At 36.6% G+C, this 20,413-nt stretch overlaps 1 protein-coding gene across 1 annotated transcript in view; it reads left to right on the top strand.

Moving 5' to 3' along the window:
* TRHDE (thyrotropin releasing hormone degrading enzyme) overlaps window positions 1–19,159 on the top strand; it is a gene marked incomplete at its 5' end in the record, with an annotated part of 390,730 nt that extends 371,571 nt beyond the window's left edge. The window contains 4 exons of the mRNA XM_081249500.1: window positions 5,069–5,236; window positions 5,770–5,910; window positions 12,670–12,751; window positions 18,357–19,159. Of these exons, the coding sequence (XP_081105626.1) occupies window positions 5,069–5,236; window positions 5,770–5,910; window positions 12,670–12,751; window positions 18,357–18,500 (535 nt within the window). The 3' untranslated portion in view covers window positions 18,501–19,159. The remainder of the gene's footprint in view (window positions 1–5,068; window positions 5,237–5,769; window positions 5,911–12,669; window positions 12,752–18,356) is intronic.
* Between the last annotated feature and the right edge of the window lie 1,254 nt (window positions 19,160–20,413).

The following is a 20,413-nucleotide window of genomic DNA, read 5'->3' as shown; positions in this document are numbered from 1 at the left end:
TTTCCAGCCTCTCTTTTAACGTACACATTAATGTTTTTCTTTAGACTTAACACAGTGATATTATATATATATATTACACTCTGTCCTTAAAAATATATTTCATCATATTAAATACTATATTTTACCATATCATTAAATATTAATCTATGATATCATTCTTAGTTGCTATTTATATCTTAAACTAGTCCTTTATTGTTATTTTAAATGAGTCCTGATTTTTAACCTTAAAATACAATGCAGCAATGAAAAATTTCATAGCAAAATCTTTGGAAAGTTTCCCGTTATTTATCTTAATTTACCAATCTACTTCACAATTTTCCATTTAATAATTACCAATTTACTATGTTTTAAAATATTAGTACCACTACATCACCATTATTATTTAACTCAGTAAAAAATTTTTCCTAAAAGACGCATGCCTTTAATTTTTCCACTGCTTAATTTTTTAACTTCTACCCCAAAGCTTTTAGTTTTTAGGCATTTGCTTTTGGCAAGGTAAAAAAGGTTTAAACATATCACCAAAATGCAAAATATAAATTATTCCAAAATGATATACTGAATTTTTATGCTTTCAAAACTTTTATCATACAAATGAACTCTGTCATCATGCTATTTAAAAATGAGAGGAGAATAAAAAACATAGTAGAAGTTACATTAATTAGGTAATCATTTCTGCAAAGTCAGTACCTTAGAAAGATAAAGGCACTTCCTTTGAGCTCAGCATTACCCCATTCATCTTGTAGGAAGACAGCTAGGAGAGACCAGCTCCCTGTTCTTTTCTATAATGTATACCATACCCAGCTTTTCTTCCCACATGATAAAATTCCACTAAAAGATTTACTTCTGAGGCAGCAGTTAAAGAGAAATGACCATGGGGATATTCACATTTTCATAAACAATTTCCATATTCTCTCTCCCTGTAATCCTAATATCAAGAATCTCATAGGACTCATTTGCACTATTCATAACTATGAGTTCTGTAGGTTTTTCAGCTCATGCTTTACAAAAAATGAGCTTTTTTGGGCCAGCTTCCCTGGTGGCGCAGGGGTTGAGAGTCCGCCTGCCGATGCAGGGGACACGGGTTCGTGTCCCGGTCCGGGAGGATCCCACATGCCGCGGAGCGGCTGGGCCCGTGAGCCATGGCTGCTGAGCCTGTGCGTCCGGAGCCTGTGCTCCGCAACGGGAGAGGCCGCAGCGGTGAGAGGCCCGCGTACCTCAAAAAAAAAACAAAAAAACCTTTTTCATTTGTTCCTAATGACTTTGGTTTATACAAATGATCTTAAACTGTCCCCAGAGCAATCATTTTGCTAAAATGTTGTTAGCGCATCTTTACAAATTTGGCAGCAAAAGGGGGTTTCATTAACAATGGAAATCATTAGGAGCCAAGGGCCCTTGGCAAGTTCAGTGCTCACCAGTCTTGTTTTATTTTCAGTGATCAGTACAAATAATCTTGTGAAATATACATTGATTCTTTATCTGGTGGGTGAGTAAGGAAGATAAGGACTTGATGGGTTGGGAGGAGATGCTAGAAAAATCAGAGTGGTATTTTCCGGCTAATCCACTCCGTGGCTCACGAGCCCAGCCGCTCCGCGGAATGTGGGATCTTCCCGGACCAGGTCACGAACCTGTGTCCCCTGTATCGGCAGGTGGACTCTCAACCACTGCGCCACCAGGGAAGCCCTATCCTTGCTCTTCTAAGGAGCCTTATGAATTTTAAGCAAGTGTACCTCCCAGCATCTGCTAATAGCCATTACTTTCCTGAGAGTTTGGGGATTCATCGCTGAGATCAAGGGCTATTTTTCAGTGGACCATCAACAGGTTTCAGATTATATATGTAAATATATGTAAGTCTCATTTTCATAGTAATGAAATTTGATGCATCTGCTATGCACAGGGGGATAGCTGCTCATGGACCTGAAACTTGACCTGCAGTTTCTTCCAGAGCACATCCAAATTATGTGGTCTTTCTCTTGTTTGAGGCTGCCGGTTCAAAAACAGAATTTGCCTCTATTCTGGGCAGCTTTGCTTTCAAAAGCCTCCTTTGCCCAGAACAACTTTTGTTAGATTCCTTCAGGATGGTCTGTCTGCCACTTCATCCAGCACTTCATTGCTGGGTGCCCTTTCAAGATTTCTTCTCCCTGCTCTGTATATGATCAGCTTGCTACACAGCAGCTCCTTAAATACACCCCCAGCCTATGTCCTTTAAGTCAGCCAGAGGCTGTGTTTTAACAAGTGTCATTTCGATTCTGGTGAACAGAATGGAAGCTTATTGTTGGAAAACCATTCTTGCCACCGTTGAATATTTATCAAAGATGACTGGGGGCTTCCCTGGTGGCGCAGTGGTTGAGAGTCCGCCTGCCGATGCAGGGGACACGGGTTCGTGCCCCGGTCCGGGAGGATCCCACACGCCGCGGAGCGGCTGGGCCCGTGAGCCATGGCCGCTGGGCCTGCGCGTCCGGAGCCTGTGCTCTGCAACGGGAGAGGCCACAACAGTGAGAGGCCCACGTACCGCAAAAAAAAAAAAAAAAAAAAAAAAAAAAGACTGATTAAACTATGGACTTTAAAAAAAGTAATGGAAAAAAGGGGGTAGAAGTGACATCTGTGGCCAGTTCAGCACTAAGGGAATTGTAGATTGGATGCACTGGTATTACTCTGCAGCCTACTAGTTAGATCCAGGGTTTGGTTGTTCTTACTTTCTATAAGATAGCGTTTTATGGAACAACAAAAATCAGCATTCAGTGACAATTACTGATGATTACTACTAACAGAAATCTATATATCTTATTTTCATCATCATTAGCTATGTCTAAGCTGATAGAAATAAGAAAGACATTCACGTATAGCCCATCCTGATTCTCAACTTACTATACTGTTGTTATAGTGCAAAATATCCTCTCTAAGAACAGTTTCCTCTCCTGCAAAAATAAATTTATAATACAGATATCATGATATTATCGTATAGATGAAATAAAATAAGATAGGTAACCTGGAATGTAGTATTGTGCAAAAGTGGTATTTTCTACCTCTGATGCCCCTTTAGCCAGTGTCCAGGACTTTGCACTGACCAACCCATCTATTCATTTGTGTATGCATTTTACACAGTTCAGCATCAGCCAGGAGCACCTACTGAATTGCAAAAATATGGATTGTTGCTAATGACTATAGTATATGACACAAGTTATTTCTAAGGAACATAGTTTAGTATCTGCCTTTTTCTTTTTCCTTTTTCTTCTTTCTTTTTTTGCCTTTTCTATATTTCCATATGCCTTTCTGCTTGATACTGGAGACTGGTTTCATATGCAGTAACAAACCTCATTCAGTGGGCTCTATCCCTGAACTCTTTGGTATATTAATTGTTTAAGGCATTTTTTTTAGATAGTAAGCTGTTACTATTAGGTATAATATGCATTGATCTATGATTTGATGATTTAAGTAGACATTTTCTTGTTAGTTTTTGCAAATTTTTATAGTGGCCTCTTGGCCAAAATCATGACAATAATAATACAGTGTTGCGCCCTGTAGCCTGTAATATTTGGAGGGAAAAAATTCATCCTCTTTTCTAGCTCTTGATTTAAAGGAAGACTTTAAACTTTTAACTTATTGCAGTTAGTAAAGATGGATGCATTTTTGTAATCTTATGTTGTATCTACCAGGACTGACACACTCTTCAACATATGGTGGCAATGTTTTCCCTAGTGATTGCAGATGTGCCGTGTGGCAAGCTGGTCATAAACAGAGCAGGGAGAAGAAGGTTTCACCACCCACTGGGAAGACTATTATGGGTACCTTCGTCAAGGGATTCCAGGGCTGAGCGGGAAGACAGGAGAAAGAAGTGAAGCTCTTTTCTGGTTTCTTCTGATGTCTATATTCCTTTTGTTTCTTCAAAAACAAAACAAATCTATCAAACAAACAAAATGCTTGCCTTCAAATACCATAAAGGAGAAAAAGCTTCAGTCAACAAGATTAAAGTAACTATTCTCCAAACATTTTAATTATTGGTAGGAAGAGACAGAATAATATACTTATAGCCATTTCTGGGAACTGTGAATTTCGTATGATAGTACTAACAACTCTACACATTTGGTATCCTGATACACAATCTTCAATATCCTGATTGTAGACCTACTTAGCTGCTTAACAGAATAAGATGAAGATCGTCTTATTGGTAGTCATTCAGACGCTTCCTTCTGTTTTCCAAATACTCCATTAACCAAAGCAATGTTTTAACCATCAAAGTCTTAAATATTTAAAAGGGATTGTTTCATCTTGTTATCCAGAGAAAACATTTCTTATTATTAACCACATTCAAATTACAAATGAGAAATTTTAATAATAGATTACTAAATATTATACAAAGCAGAAATGCATTTTTAATTTTTTAAAAGATTGGAGTGTTCTTTAAGAGAACAGTTTTTTTAAATGTGGGGTATATGTCAAAACTTGAAAGAACAATATTTAGTAAAAAATTGCCACGGCGGAGTACACATGAGAATTGCAGCTTATAAATCGCCAGGATTAATTAAATCGAGTAACAGTTTCCCACTGTAACATTTACTTTCTCAAAATTTACTACTTATGTTTATCTTCTAGGTTCCAAAATTTGGAGAGCCATTTGAGAAAAATTATTTTAGAAAAAATTGTCTAAGAATTTAGGAGATGTTTCTGTTTTATCCAGATTAGTCAGTCTCTTCATCCAGTGCTTTCTTGTGGCTCTTGGGTCTAACAATTCTGAGAGCAAAATTTTTGATTGATAAATATATGAATGTTGGTGGAAATATAAGGCACCCTGTTTCTATTTTTTTAAGGCTTTATGTTCTGATTCTTGTTTATATAGTTTCAAGAGTGGAAAAAATTTCATTCAAAACTATCTTTAAATAAAATACATTATTTTAGTCATTTAATTGGGAATATTTTTGAATATTGTTACTATATAGCATTATCTCTTTCAGGTAAATCTAATTAACAAACCCATCTTTTTAAAAACTGACTAGTAGAGCAGAATCTGTCTTTATTTTCAATACTATGAAGGTTTTAATTAACAGAAAACTACCATGGGTTGCTTCTTTAGAATACCACTAAATGTTAGAGACATCGTCTACTGTACAGGAGTTTCACTACTAGATGAGGATGTCTGGGAATTCATATGGATGAAATTCCACTCCACCACGGCCGTTTCTGAAAAGAAAATATTACTGGAAGCCTTAACTTGCAGTGATGACAGGAATTTATTAAATAGGTGGGTCAATTAACTTTTAAAATTCGTGTAATGAGAGTATTCTCTGTTAATCAGACTGTACTGAACTTGTTTTTATTTCCTTAAATATATGCTAGTTACTGTAAAATTTATCTTTGTAGAGCTAAGGAAAACTGCCATATTAATATGACTAAAGCTTGTTGATTTGAAAGGAATACCTTAGTTTCTAACTAATTATATGTTTTTTCATATATATGTAAGACAATATTTCATTATAAAAAGAAGCGTTTATTAAAAAGAATTTTTAAAGTGAGTTTGCATCATCAAACAGAAACTATGATTTCTCCACCCACAAGATTGTTCAGACTTTAATTAATATATTAATTACAATACTATGAATTTGATCTGCCTCCTTTTACAAAAACAAAATTGTTCTATTGATAAAATTTTTTTAGTAAAGTTTACACTGGACTATTCTTTGAAGACTGTGATAAATTAAATCATGTAATTTTGGTAGTTTTATAAAAAATCTTTGTTATTGGACTAAAAATTTCCCCACAATTCTATTCTTAAAGGCTTCTAAATCTATCACTGAATTCTGAAGTGGTGCTGGATCAAGATGCAATTGATGTGATAATCCATGTAGCTCGAAATCCACATGGCCGAGACCTTGCCTGGAAATTTTTTAGAGATAAATGGAAGATACTAAATACCAGGTAAAAATAAGAGTCCCATCATTCATACTGGAGTGAGTAAGTCAAAGGTGACATATGAGAGATAAAAGCCCTACTTTTTGTGGTAGAACCAAGGTCCAGATAATAGCATTAGATTTTGAAGTAGTCAGCCATGATGGGTGTTGCCACCCTTGTGAAACTCAGAATTAATTTAACAGTTCTATAGCATTATTCATTTATTAAAGATTGATAACCACAATTATATATGGAAATGTGCAGAGTGAAAAGGTTTAGCATTGCAGCTTTCCTGGAAGATCTATCAAACTGTCTTAGGTTGAAGGAATCATATCATTAAAACCCTATATCCTGAGTGTGTTGTAGAAAAGATGATTTATGAGTCATATGTAATGGTATTATAACAAGAAAACTTTAATTAGTTCTGTAGAATTGTTTAAATTCTTTAAAAAATATACATATCCTAAAACACCTGAAATAAAACCGTGATATCGAGAAGGAATATTTGGATGTCTGTATTCTAGTTGCAGTAGAATTTATTCCTGAGCCATCTTGCTTCATGTTGAGAATAATTCAGCCTCAATTTTGGAAAATATTTCATTATGTATTTAAATATATTATAATAAATGCTAATTTATTACTCTAATAATCTCTATGGTATTTTAAAATTAAATTCATCATAAAGCATGTAAATCCTGCATGTTCTCCAACTTAAATGTCCCCAGACAACATACCTACTGTTCTATCTCTTAAAAACTGGTGTATAAACTTTATTTTTTAAAAGCGTATTTTTATTGGTTGACCTTGTATAATGAGTTCAATTTGAATGGATATGTCATATTAAAACATATTTCTATCTATAAATATTTCATTGTTAGAAAGCACATTCTTTTTCCCTAGTACTTTCAGCTCAGAAATTGGAATGTTTGAAAGATTAGAGCTTGCTTTGCTGTCATGCACATAGTATAATGAATAGTCAGACACAAGGTGGAATTAATATATATATAAACAAGTATTTCACTTTAAAAAGTATCAAATATCTACCAAATAAACAGTTCCGTTAGGGAGTGGTTTTGTAGATCAGAGTTCAGTGTAATGCATATATAGTTTATAGTCCCTACCAAAAAATGTTTGGTTCCTGATATGCCTGTTTTGTTTCACTGAGAGTCCATGATCTCTAATCAAAAGGTGGAAAGGTTGAGACAACATTAAAACCACTTCAGTCTAATGACCTCTTTGTTTTATTAACTGAACATTAATAATAGGGAAAACTCTGAAGAGGGAGGAAGAGGCATTTAGAAACTCAACTTTATGCTCAATTTTTCTGTAAACCTAAAACTGCTCTAAAACTAAAGTCTGTTACTTAAAAAAAAAAAAAAAAGGTAGGAAGATTGAGGCTTCAGCGTTTCTACAGACACGGCAGTGTGTATCTTGACAAATAGGACTGTCTCCTCCATCTTCTACTCCTCTGTCGATCTTTGAACATGAAAGTTCATGGGGAAACTGTCCAAGGTTCTGCTTGCTTCCTGCCCTGCAGATTCTCCCTGGTTTTAGTTGCCATCAAATCTCGTGGCTTGAACCATTCCCAAATCTACATCTCTAACTCAGACATTTCACCTAAGCTTCACCCTATGATAGACAGTTTCTTGTTGAGATCCCCTACTGGGGTAAATCGTCATTTTCCTTTTGTCTTCCTTTTCTCAGTAAATATATGGTCATCCACCAATTGCTCAAGCCAGGCACCTGGAAATCTACATATGGTTCTCCCTTTCCCTTGACATAGGTAACAGTTAGGCTTGAGGTCTTATAATTTAACAATTCCTAAATGTGTCGTGTTTCTTGAATTCTTCCTCTTTCCTGCTACCACTGCCCTAGTGAAGGTTCTTATCTCTTGCCACTACTCTTCACAATAGCCTTCTGTCTCCTGTCTTTATATTCACATCTACCACCACCAGCACCACACACATACACACACTCACTCACACACACACACACACACACTCACACAGACACATACTCACACACACATACACATACTCACACACACATACACAATCACACACATACATCTTCCCTTTGTCCCAAGAATCTCTCTGAAAAGCAAAAATGATATTTTCCTGCTGTAAAACCTTCAGTACTCTGTGCCACACTGAAAATCTAAGCTCCTCTCTTCCTAACCCTCCTACCTCTTATTCTATTATCCTCAGCCTCACAATTTATATACTCAATACCAAATGCATGTAGTCGGCGGCATACACCATGTTGTTTCACACCTCCTTGCCTTTGTTTATGTTGGCTCTCTGCCTAAAATTACTTTCTTCCTTGATATTTGAACTACTCCATACTTAATCTATCTGGCATCATCTCCCGGAAGCCTTTCTGAAGACCCCGCAGCTAAAGAGAATTTCTCTGAACACTGTATAATTTTATTTTCACCACAGTTAGCCACAATAACTGGGAATGATTTGTTTACAATACTAGATAGTATATTACCTTCAGAGAAAAGATTGTGCCTTTTTCTTCTTCACATAACTGCAAGCAAAGCATAAGCAAAACTCTCTTTGAAGAATTATTCTCATTCCTGTACAGTAGGCCATTTCTGTAACCACATATTGATCACTAATGATTACTTATATTATTACTGAATGTTGATTTATTTTATTTTATTGATATAACTCTTCCCATGGAATAGTTCAATGTTAGAATTACAGCAAATTAGGATGGTCATACAGTTTAGCTCCCCTCATTTTACAGATGAGAAAACTGAGGTTCCAGAAGCTAGATTACTTAAGTTCCCACAGGTAAGAACAGCATTAGAAAACCTCTTGTAGTGATGACTGGACCTCTGCTTTCAAAAACTCATAATCAGGCTTCCCTGGTGGCACAGTGGTTGAGAGTCCGCCTGCCGATGCAGGGGACACGGGTTCGTGCCCTGGTCCGGGAGGATCCCACATGCCGCGGAGCGGCTGGGCCCGTGAGCCATGGCCGCTGAGCCTGCGCGTCCGGAGCCTGTGCTCCACAACGGGAGAGGCCACAACAGTGAGAGGCCCACATACCGCAAAAAAAAAAAAAAAAAAAAAAAAAAAAAACTCATAATCTTATCTTTAGAGTACTTTTTTTTTTTATTGAAATGTAGTTCATTTACAATACAGTTCAGGCATAAAACATAGTGATTCCATAGTTTTATAAATTACACACCATACAATGTTATTAAAATATTATTGACTATATTCCCTGTGCTGTACATTATATCCCTGTGACTTATTTATTTTATAACTAGTATTTGTACCTCTTTTTTTTTTTTTTTTGGCTGTACGCGGGCCTCTCACTGTTGTGGCCTCTCCCGCTGCGGAGCACAGGCTCCAGACGCGCAGGCTCAGCGGCCGTGGCTCACGGGCCCAGCCGCTCCGCGGCATGTGGGATCCTCCCGGACCAGGGCACAAACCCGCGCCCCCTGCATCAGCAGGCGGACTCTCAACCACTGCACCACCAGGGAAGCCCTGTAACTCGTATTTGTACCTCTTAATCCCCTTCACTTCACTCCACCCTCCTCCCCTCTGACAACCACTAATTCTCTGTATCTGTGGCTCTGTTTCTGCTTTGTTATATTTTTCATTTGTTTTTTTTCTTAGGTCCCACATATAACTGAAAATATACAATATTTGTTTTGCTCTATCTGACTTATTTCAGGTGGCATAATACCCTCTAGGTCCATCCTTGTTGTTATAAATGGCAAGATCCCTTTTTTTTTTTTTTTTGTCTGTCATATCCCATTGTATATATAAATGCCACATCTTCTTTATCCTTTCATCTGTTAATGGACACTAAGGCTGCTTCCATTTCCTGGCTATTGTAAATAATGCCACAGTGAACACAAGGGTGCTTATACCTTTTCCAATTAGTGTTTTTGTGTTCTTTGGAAAAATATGCGTGAGTGGAATTGCTGGATCGTATGATAGTTCTGTTTTCTCATTTTTTTGAGGAACCTCCATACTGTTTTCCATAGGGGCTGCACCAATTTAAATTGCCACCAACAGTGCATGAGGGTTCCCTTTTCTCCGTGTACTCACCAACACTTGGTATTTCTTTATTTTTGGTTGATAGTCATTCTGACAGGTGTGAAGTGATATCTCATTGTGGTTTTGATTTGCATTTCCCTGATGATTAGCAATGTTGAGCATGTTTTCTTGTACCTGTTGGCCATCTGTATGTCTTCTGTGGAAGAATGTCTATTCAAGTCCTCTGCCCATTTTTTAAATGGTTTTTCTTTTATATTGAGTTTTTTAAGTTCTTTATGTATTTTGGATAGTATCCCATAATCAAGCATATCATTTGCAAATATCTTCTCCCATTCAGTAGATTGCCTATTCATTTGTCGATGATTTCCTTTTCTGTGCCAAAGCTTTTTAGCTTGATGTGGCCCTATTTGTTTATTTTTGCTTTTGTTGACCTTGCATGAGGAGACAGATCCACAACATATTGCCGAGACGTATGTCACAGAGTGTGTGGTTTCTTCTAAGAGGTTTATGGTTTCAGGTCTTACATTCAAGTCTTTAATCCATTTTGAATTTATTTTTGTATATCGTATAAGAACATAGTCCACTTTCATTCTTTTATATATAGTTGTCCAGTTTTCCAATACTATTTATTCAAGAGACTGGTTTTCCCCCATTGTATATTCTTGCTGCCTTTATCACAAATTAATTGACCAGATGTGCATGGACTTATTTCTTTTCCACTGATCCACGTGTCTGCTTTTGTGCCAGTGCCATATGTTTTTATTACTATATCTTTGTGGTATAGTTTGAGGTTAGGGTGTGTGATACCTCTAGTGTTGTTCTTCTTTCTCAAGATTGCTTTGACAATTCAAGGTCTTTTGTGGTTCCACACAGATTTTAGGATTATTTGTTCTAATTCTGTGAAAAATGCCTTTGGTATTTTGATGGGGATTGCACTGAATCTGTAGATTGCTTTAGATAGTATGCACATTTTAACGGTATTAATTCTTCTGATACATGGCACTGTATATCTTTCCATTTAATTATGTTGCATTTAACTTCTTTCATCAGTGTTTCATAGTTTTCAGAGTACCTGGTCTTTCATGTTCCTTGGTTAAATTTATTCCCAGATATTTTATTCTTTTTGATGTGGTTGTAAATGGAATTGTTTTCTTGACTTTTCTTTCTGATAATTCAGTATTAGTGTATAGAAATGCAGCTGATTTCTGTATATTAATTTTTTCTTGCAACTTTATTGAACTTTTAGCCTAATAGGTTTTGTTTGTTTGTTTGTTTTTGTGGAGCCTTTAGGGTTTTCCATATAGTATAATGTCATCGGCAAACAGTGAAAGCTTTACTTATTCCTTTCCACTTTTTGGATTCTTTTTATTTCTTTGTCTTGTCTGTTTGCTGTGGCAAGAACTTCCAATACTATGTTGAATAAAAGTAGCGAGAATGGGCATCCTTGACTTGTTCCTGATCTTAGAGGAAATGCTTTCATTTTTCACCATTGAGTATGCTGCTAACTGTGGGCTTGTCATATATGACCTTTATTATGTTTATGTATGTTCCCTTTATACCAATTTGTTGAGGGATTTTATCATGAATGGATACATAATTTGTTCTCAAGTTCTTTATATAGTTGTATTATGGGCATGTCATAGGAGGAGGTGAGTTCAGGGTCTTTCTACGCAGCCATCTTGATCCTGCCTCCAGTTTAGTTTAGTGTACTTTTTTTTATTTCAAAGAATATGATAACCTGTGATAGGTACCCTTAACACAGTAGACAATAAATGAAATGAGAAATCTTTCCAACTCACTGATACATAGTGTTCTTTGCCTTGGGTCATGAGTCAAGTAATTATGCTTGTGGTACAAAGATTATGACATTCAAATGAACAATTTGATGTTTTATTTTAAAACTCACATGAGAAAATGCTAATGTTTTGGGAGCATTTTTGAGAAATTTGGCTCAGTTTCTAGGAATGAAAAAGGATAATGCCGATGTCAATTTTGACTAACCAGACCAAAGGATCTGTGTGACTTACTGCTAATACCCAAGTTTTTCCTGCAGTTCTATCTCTTTGGGTAAGATCCTTCTTCCTTACAGTGATCTAGGTTGCTTTAAAATTTAAACTTTTAGGGAATTCCCTGCCAGTCCAGTGGCTGGGACTCTGTGCTTCCACTGCAGTGTTCGATCCCTGGTCAGGGAACTAAGATCCTGCAAGCCACGGGGTGCGGCCAAAAAAAAAAAAGTAAAATTGAAAATTTTAAAATGTTTCTTTCTCTAGCTTTATATTGGAAATATAGTAATTCCTAAATATAATTTTTAGAGGGCTCTCTTTAGACCTCTTTGAAACACTGAGCCAAATCAGGATGCATTTGATGGCATCCCATAGCCACAGCTCTTTGCACCTCCCTGACTCCCTAGGGAAATGGCCTTGAATGGCATTAAGACAACACAGGTCACTTGGAGCCCTTGAGAAGGATTCTTAAAAAATATGTGTTGGGCTTCCGTGGTGGCGCAGTGGTTGGGAGTCCGCCTGCTGGTGCGGGGGACGCGGGTTCATGCCCCTGTCCGGGGGGATCCCATGTGCCGCGGAGCGGCTGGGCCCGTGGGCCATGACCGCTGGGCCTACGCGTCCGGAGCCTGTGCTCCACAATGGGAGAGGCCGCAGCAGTGAGAGGCCCACGTAACGCAAAAAAAAAAAAAAAAAAAAAAATGTGTAGTAGTATTTCCTAAATTACTGCCTGCTTTAACATTAAGACTTTTTTTTAATCTTTCAAGGTATGGAGAAGCATTGTTTTTGAATTCCAAACTTATCAGTGGAGTTACCGAATTTCTTAATACTGAAGGTGAACTGAAAGAGGTAAATATTTTCAGATGAGTTCTAATGCTTTTCTTTTATAAAGATATGAAATTATACATTTACTTCAACCATTTCTTTCCAATAAAGTCATACCCATTCCTTTGAAGCGCATGCGCACGTGCGCGCACACACACACACACACACCCATGCTAAAGACTTTACGCCATTCATTATTTGCAAAGGTATTTCTAACATATTAGTATTTAATATTAAATTCCCATGAGAGGTGCTTGAATGCAAAGATTCTCAAGTTGGGAGACTCCAAATACACTCCAGAAATCTTTGATCCAATCAGCCACCCCTCTATTGATTCTGTGAACCCAGTTTGGGATCCTTGGAACAAAAAAACTATCCTGTCACAATGACTCAGTATTTGGATACAGAGGACCAAGGTTGCTATTGAGGTACAGAACTTGAGATTCATTACTTTGTGGTCTGGTCTACACAAAGAATGACAGTTGGATATGGTAATAATGCTTCATGCTATTTGGTTTGTTAAATGGAATAAATTCATACATTTGGATGGAAGTGTATCTGGCAACATATATTGATATTAATAGTTCATTTAAAATTCTGCTGGATACAATCACAAGTGGATTTCATTGATGAAACTGAACTTATTTTTTTAAGGACTAGTGTCCAGTTTGCAGAGTATCTAACATTTTCTTTTTTCTCTGTTTTGTGTCTCTGGAAATTTAAACCAGCTAGTTTTGTGACCATTAATTCACATCTCTAATAGTTAGGGGTATGAAATGGGGGGTGGGGTAAGTAGGTAGGAGGAAGGAGCAAAATATTTGACTGATTAAAATGAGTTGGGCTTCAAACATTTATTGCTTTTTAGTCTGCTGCTCAACTCCATTATAAAATATAGCTGAGATTTGGCTTTGAGAATCACAGTTTCCTCAGTGTTCACTGACAGAATGCCCAATGCTGTGACACAGAGCTCATCCCATTGAGCAGGATTCTCCCAGAAGCATCCACCCTGGCACCATCCCTAATATCTCCTAATATTGTCCAATTTTGTATGGTCATCCCCCACGCACTCACTTGGATTCTTTCACACCATGAGCTAAGCTAAGCTAAGTCTCTGATTGTAATGATTTGAAATTCAATTTTTATCCCTATGTGTGTTCCCAATGCTGAAGAATTTGAAAGCTCTAGCACATGTTTTACTATATTTTTTATATTTAATAAAGGAAGCTAAAAGGGAAGGAATTCTTTCATATCCATAGGAAAGAGAAAGAAAGAACAATTAAGTTAATGAGTTTATGTATTTAAATGAAGTAGTTTTAATTCTTTGATTTTACATTCAATAATCGGAATGAAAGGCTCATCTAGTGACAACCTGTGCAGTCACTGAAGTGAACACAGACGTGAAAGATCTCTCCTCTCCTCCCCTCTCCCCTCCCCTCCTTTTAGCTCCTTTCCTTCTGCCATCTTCCTCTCCCCTTGCCTCTCTCCTGTTCTCTCTCCCTCTTCTTCTGTTCTCTAACTCTATCTTTCATGTTTTCCTTGCTTCGGTATAATACCCAGCTCATGGAAAAACATCTGTTAAATGGATATTTAAATTGATTTTATCATATGATGGCCATTTTGCTTTACATATTTCACTTACATATTTAAGTTTTTACACTTGACTTAATTGCCGTTTGAAATGTTCCAAGATACCCCTATAATGAAAGGTGCCATTTGAAAACTGAAACTCAACTGTGGCTTTTAGTCCATTATCTGCAAAGCAGCTAGCTTCACAATACAGGCTCTCTGTAGCCTGAGTGATGAATCCCTTCATGACACAGATGCTTGCACTGACTTTCCAGTTTACCAACTGCTGCCTGAGGCTTTTCCATACTTTTATTACCTAATCATCGACTGTAGGATTGTGGGTGGGCGGGGGGTTAATTTGTATCGCCGATAACCCCCTTCCATAAATATAAAGGAACTGAGGAAGTTTCAGTCTCATTTTCCCATAACCAATGAGCCTCGTAAGCAGAGAAACCAATATGCTCCCTTTGAATGTAGCATATTCTTATTTTCAAAAGTTTATACATCAAAAGTGAATTGGCATCTTTATGAATTCTGAAAACTAATTTGAGATTGTAATGATCCCCATCAACTTTAGGGGCATTCAGCAGAGACGCTTACATTTTTCTATGGTCCCTTCCCCAAAACTACATTCTAGTACCTGAAACTGGCAATTTCCTTCTAATTACATAGCTGTAGCAATTTGAACAATATTTCTCCATGAAACAGTACATCACTTCCTTAATTTTAAACTAATGGAAGTACAACCTCATGGAACCTCAGAGGCCCTTGCCATTTTTCCATACTAATGCCCGTTCAGCATCCTCTTCAGCACTCTTTTTTTTTTTTTTTTTTTTGCGGTACGCGGGCCTCTCTCTGTTGTGGCCTCTCCCGTTGCGGAGCACAGGCTCCGGACGCGCAGGCTCAGCGGCCATGGCTCACGGGCCCAGCCGCTCCGCGACATGTGGGATCCTCCCCGACCGGGGCACGAACCCACGTCCCCTGCATCGGCAGGCGGACTCTCAACCACTGCGCCACCAGGGAAGCCCCAGCACTCATTTTTTTGGCCGCTTGAGCCTTATATACAACACTGATCTAAAAGAACATAGATCCTGTGCACTACAGACATCCCATTTACAGTTTTAATGTTGAAAATATAAACCTCATAATCGGGCAATAGCTAATTCGATTCATTTATATAGTTACTAAGTGTATATTGTGTGCTGCACTTTACAAATTATTTTGTGATGTTTAAGGTCTAGAGTACCCTAAATCAAGAGTACTAAATACTAAAATGTTTTTAATAGAGAAATTAACAAACATGTCTAGAAATTTTATGCTAAGGAGAACAGGGAACACAAACAACTCTGACATCTTACTAAATGTTATTTTATAAAAATGTCTAAACTAAATACTAAATGTTTTTCAAATACGAAAATGTTTTTTAATAGGTAAATTAACAAACATGTCTAGAAGTTTTGTGCTAAGGAGAACAGGGAACAACACAAGCAACTCTGACATCTTACTAAATGTTATTTTATAAAAATGTCTAAACTTGCAACATTTTCAAATAAAAGCATAAGATGGCATAAATATTTAGGAAGCACAATAATAAAAACTAATAGCAGCAGAACATCTACCAAAGAGCTGCCAAAAATAAGCAAACTGGAATGCCAGATGCCTTCCATCTACCCCATGCCCTCTAAAGTGAGGCGGGGGTCTGGAAGGTGCTGTGATCATGCCCCAGGACCAGTCAGATGGCTGCTCTGACCACAAGTTCGCCAGAAGAGTTGTGGAGGAGTATGAGGCATAATAAGATCAATTTATGACAACTATGGAAAGTGGGCCACATGTGTTCTGATGAATAAGCTACTCGTAAGATGCATGTGAGTCGTCCCAAGCTCTGTGAGCTCACAACGGAAGTATTCAGTGCACTTAAATAGTGATTTAAGGAATGAATCCCTAGAGAACCCCCAGTTACATTTTCTACTGAGAGTCCCTTGCAGGATAACCTGACCTACTATCTTTGTGTCAATAACACATTCATAGTCAATCCCATAGTTTGCCTTTGAGGAAGACTTAAGAGTTTTACATCATGTGTTCAGGCTGGCTTTCTACCTCGTCAAAAGGCCAAGAGCACACTCCACAGAGTCAAAGTTGCCAAAGGGTCATTTATCACTATCCGGCATATTCATTCAGTGACTGCCTAGGAAAGTATGTAACAATGTGGAACATAGTTTAAAAGAAGTAGCTGTAATTTGTTTTCCTGATTGACCTGTATTATGTAAATAACGCCACTGTAATGCACAGATGTAATGTACAAATGTACACTGTAATGTACATATTTTTGTAATAAAACGCAAAATTCAAAGTATAGATTAAAATGTACTATTTGTTGCTTTAGGAATATAGATTGAATGAATCTGAACATAAATATATAAATACAAATGAATCACTGGATTAGTCAGTTAAGTTTAAGAATATGATTCAAATGCTTTCATTAGACTTCCTTTTTATCTATGTGTACATGTCACAGGTATAGGTGTGTGGCACAGTGCCAGAATATTGAAGGTATTCAATAAATTCTAGTCTTTCCTTTCATCCTCTTTCTTTTGTATGTGTAAATCTGGTCAGGTGTCAGATCAGTTTTAAGGATAGCACTGATAAATCTTTGTTACATAATACATTGAATATTTTGCATGTTATTAAAGCATAGTGAATTTGAAGTCTTATAAAGAACATAGCTCTGAGATATGGTTATCCACTGCTAATGCTTCAGGGCACCAGGTTTTGTAGGAAAGTAGAGGATAAACTTTGAAAAAAACCATCAGTATCATGTAATCAAAGTAATACTGTCATAAACAAACCAAGCTACCCATGAACCAATTTCTAGATTAATTCAGAAAGGTATAATTAACTCCATTTTAATGACTCCCCTGCCCCTGTATCTCCCTATCCCTGAGTCAAGCTTGATGACATTTCTCTCCTGGCATATTCTCCATGTGGTGCCCACCATGTGATGAATCACACCCCACACTAATTACACAGTATAACACTTCTGTGTTGCAAGTTGATTTTTCACATGTCTATTAGCACTGCAATTGCTGGTTGGTTGCCAGTTTCTTAAGACATATCAAACAGAGAGAAAAACTGCTAGTATTTAATCTTGAAATAAAATCCTTGAGCATTCCCAGAGTATGTGGACTCTTTAGAGAAAATTTTTTATCCATAAAATTATGACAAAACATTCAAAAATTATAACATTTTAATTAAAGCTCAAATTCTCTAGCTAAATGAATCGACATTCCTCCTTCATTCTTTCTAAATCTAGTTGCTCAGGAGATTGCAGTGTCATTTATCATCCACTTTTCATAGCATCATTACTTTTTTTTTCCACCGCCCAATAATTTTGATATTTCTTTGCTATCAAAGATAGTGTCAGGCACTCATACTATTTATTTGAGAAGATGAATAATTTTCTCTCTAAGCACAAAAAGTTAACTTTAATCCTTCTATTCATTTTAAGGCTATTTATTACATTAGATAGCTTTGTTATTAGAACTAGTCTTTACCACAATCCCATCAACCTATTATGAAAAGACAAATTAAATATGTCTATTTTAATATTTATTTATGAAACAAGAAGCTGAATTTGGAGCTATTTAAACTGTAATGTCCACTCTTTTTTTCCTTTCAGTTCCAAAAAAAATTACATTACACCTAGTGGACACAATCTGTTTTATTCCATTTCATGACTAAGCTGATTCCACATATTAAATATACCTTCTGTAGGGACTGTGACACTTTTCTTCAAATAGATTCTTGTTTATATGTGTTGGACATGAGTTCTTTTGAAGACATGTGTATTTACCATTTTTAAATTATATTTTTTTTTGAAACGTGGTAGAAATACAATATTGTGTTAGTTTCAGGTATACTATATAATGATTTGACATTTGCATACATTATGAAATGATCACCATAATAAGTCTAGTAACCGTCTGCCCCCATATGAAGTTATTAGAGTATTATTGACCATATTCTTTATGCTGTCCATTTACTATTTTAATATTTCTATTTCCAGCTAAGGAACTTCATGAAGAGCTATGATGGAGTAGCTGCTGCCTCTTTCTCAAGAGCTGTGGAAACTGTCGAAGCCAATGTACGCTGGAAAATGCTTTATCAAGATGAGCTTTTCCAATGGTTAGGAAAAGCTCTGAGACACTAATGTGTGTCTCTTAAAAACAATTCGACTCAGAATTTTGTGAGAAGACCTGCTTTGTGTGGAATGAGGAAAATGGCCAGATTTTCAGTGTTAACGTGTGGGAGGAAATTTTTTTTTTAATTTTTGGTTTGGGGAGATTTTTTTGTTTCATTCATTCTGTTTTGTTTCTCTACTGGGTGTTCTTCTCTAAAGAAACTCTTGCAAGTGCAACTAGCCATGACTGCTTCAGCTATACATTCCTCACTGTACAGGACCAAATATGATAGTGGTGCATGTTGACGTTGCAGTCAGTATGGAAAAAACATATTCAGAATATTTTGTGCATGGTTGTATGGCCCTGCCTGTGTTCTAGCATGCTTATTTAAAATGTCCAATGTTGTATGTGAATATATGTTACATTGGGATTGACATTATGCAAAAGCACAAAGATTATCTGTGACAATCAGTGATGCAATGAAAGAAAAACTAAAACAGGGAATTATATTCTTAGTCATGGGCAATGTGAGAAGTGAAATAGCCCTTTAGGCGATTGGTGTCACTTATCTCAGCACTTGGATTGTCTTTCAATGATTATTGTACTGCTAACTCATTTTCTTTGAGTTAAAGCTGTGTATACATTAAAAAATGCATATAGATAGTCTATGCATATGTATATGTACATAGGGAGGCCCCATATGTATATAGTATGTTGTACACTGCATTTGTGCAAAGACTCTCTTCAGCTCAAAGAAAATTTATCTCTTTTTATAAACTTATGCAAAGTTTGGAAAGGCTTCAAAGAATTTATCTCTATCCTTTATCCTTTATCCTTTATCTCTAACACTATCCTTCCTGACAATTTCCTGACTAAATTTCTCAACTGTTATAGATTTTTTCATCTACTTCCTGAATGGTCTATTCTATACATAAAAATGAATTTAAACAAAATTTATGTACAAACGCTCTGCTAATTTTCCTGTGGCAACCTCACATCGTAAATATAGATTCTTGTCATCATTTTGGTCCAGCTTCCTATTGGATAAAACAGTTATGTATACTTAATGATTATCAGTGCTGAGAAAGTGTTTCTTTTCCATCTTCTTTGTTTCTCCATCTCATGTTGGGTGGTGCAGAGAGTTAAAAACTCTTCCTGTGTGTTGATCTTTGTGTCTCTGTGAATCTAATCTCCCATTAAGCGACCATACCTCAAATGGATTCTTATGACCTTTGATGCCAGGTGTGCCATTCGTTAAGATGAGAAGTTTCTTTTCTTGAGCAAAGCTTTTCCTTTAGTATTGACAGCTCTGTTCTACCTGGGAATTTTGAATAGTCTTTCCCTGGCTGTATTATGGAACACAAGTGTTTTTAAATGGTATTCTCACGCAGTACGCCAGTTCTCCAAACGTTGCCTAGATGCTCAAAAACAAACATATTTTAAGTTTGCCATTATGAAATGCAGATACAACTAAGTGTACATAAGCCAATGTGTGTGGACCACTTTATGTTTGCCTGAGGTTTTCCACTCCTCTACATCTTGCAAATCATTGAACGAAACGTTCTAACTCTAATAGTCACTGAACACTGGGGGGAAAAGTAGGTATTTTAGAAACTGGAGCCATAGATTTATTAGGTTTGTAATAAAGAGGAACAATTTAATAATCCATAGAACAAGGATCACCTGAGGTTGAATTTTATCTTTTTAGCAATTAATATCTATTACTCATACCTAAATTTTTCAGCCCTTCAATTAATATATTAATTTTAGATACTCTATGTGTTGTTAATAACACAGAGTAATGCTTAGTATAAAATCTAAAAGTCATGCCACCTATCTGAAGTGATGAAATTTAATATAATTTCAAATATGTGTGAAACCCTTAAGGGGTAAGTTCTGAAACATAACAATAATAAAGATCACAATGTCATGCAGGTTCAAA

The sequence above is a fragment of the Mesoplodon bidens genome (genome assembly GCF_964165515.1).
Source record: "Mesoplodon bidens genome assembly, chromosome: 11".
NCBI lineage: Eukaryota > Metazoa > Chordata > Mammalia > Artiodactyla > Ziphiidae > Mesoplodon > Mesoplodon bidens.
The sequence above is the reverse complement of the archived record's forward strand: the minus strand, read 5'-3'. Positions and strand labels throughout refer to the sequence as shown.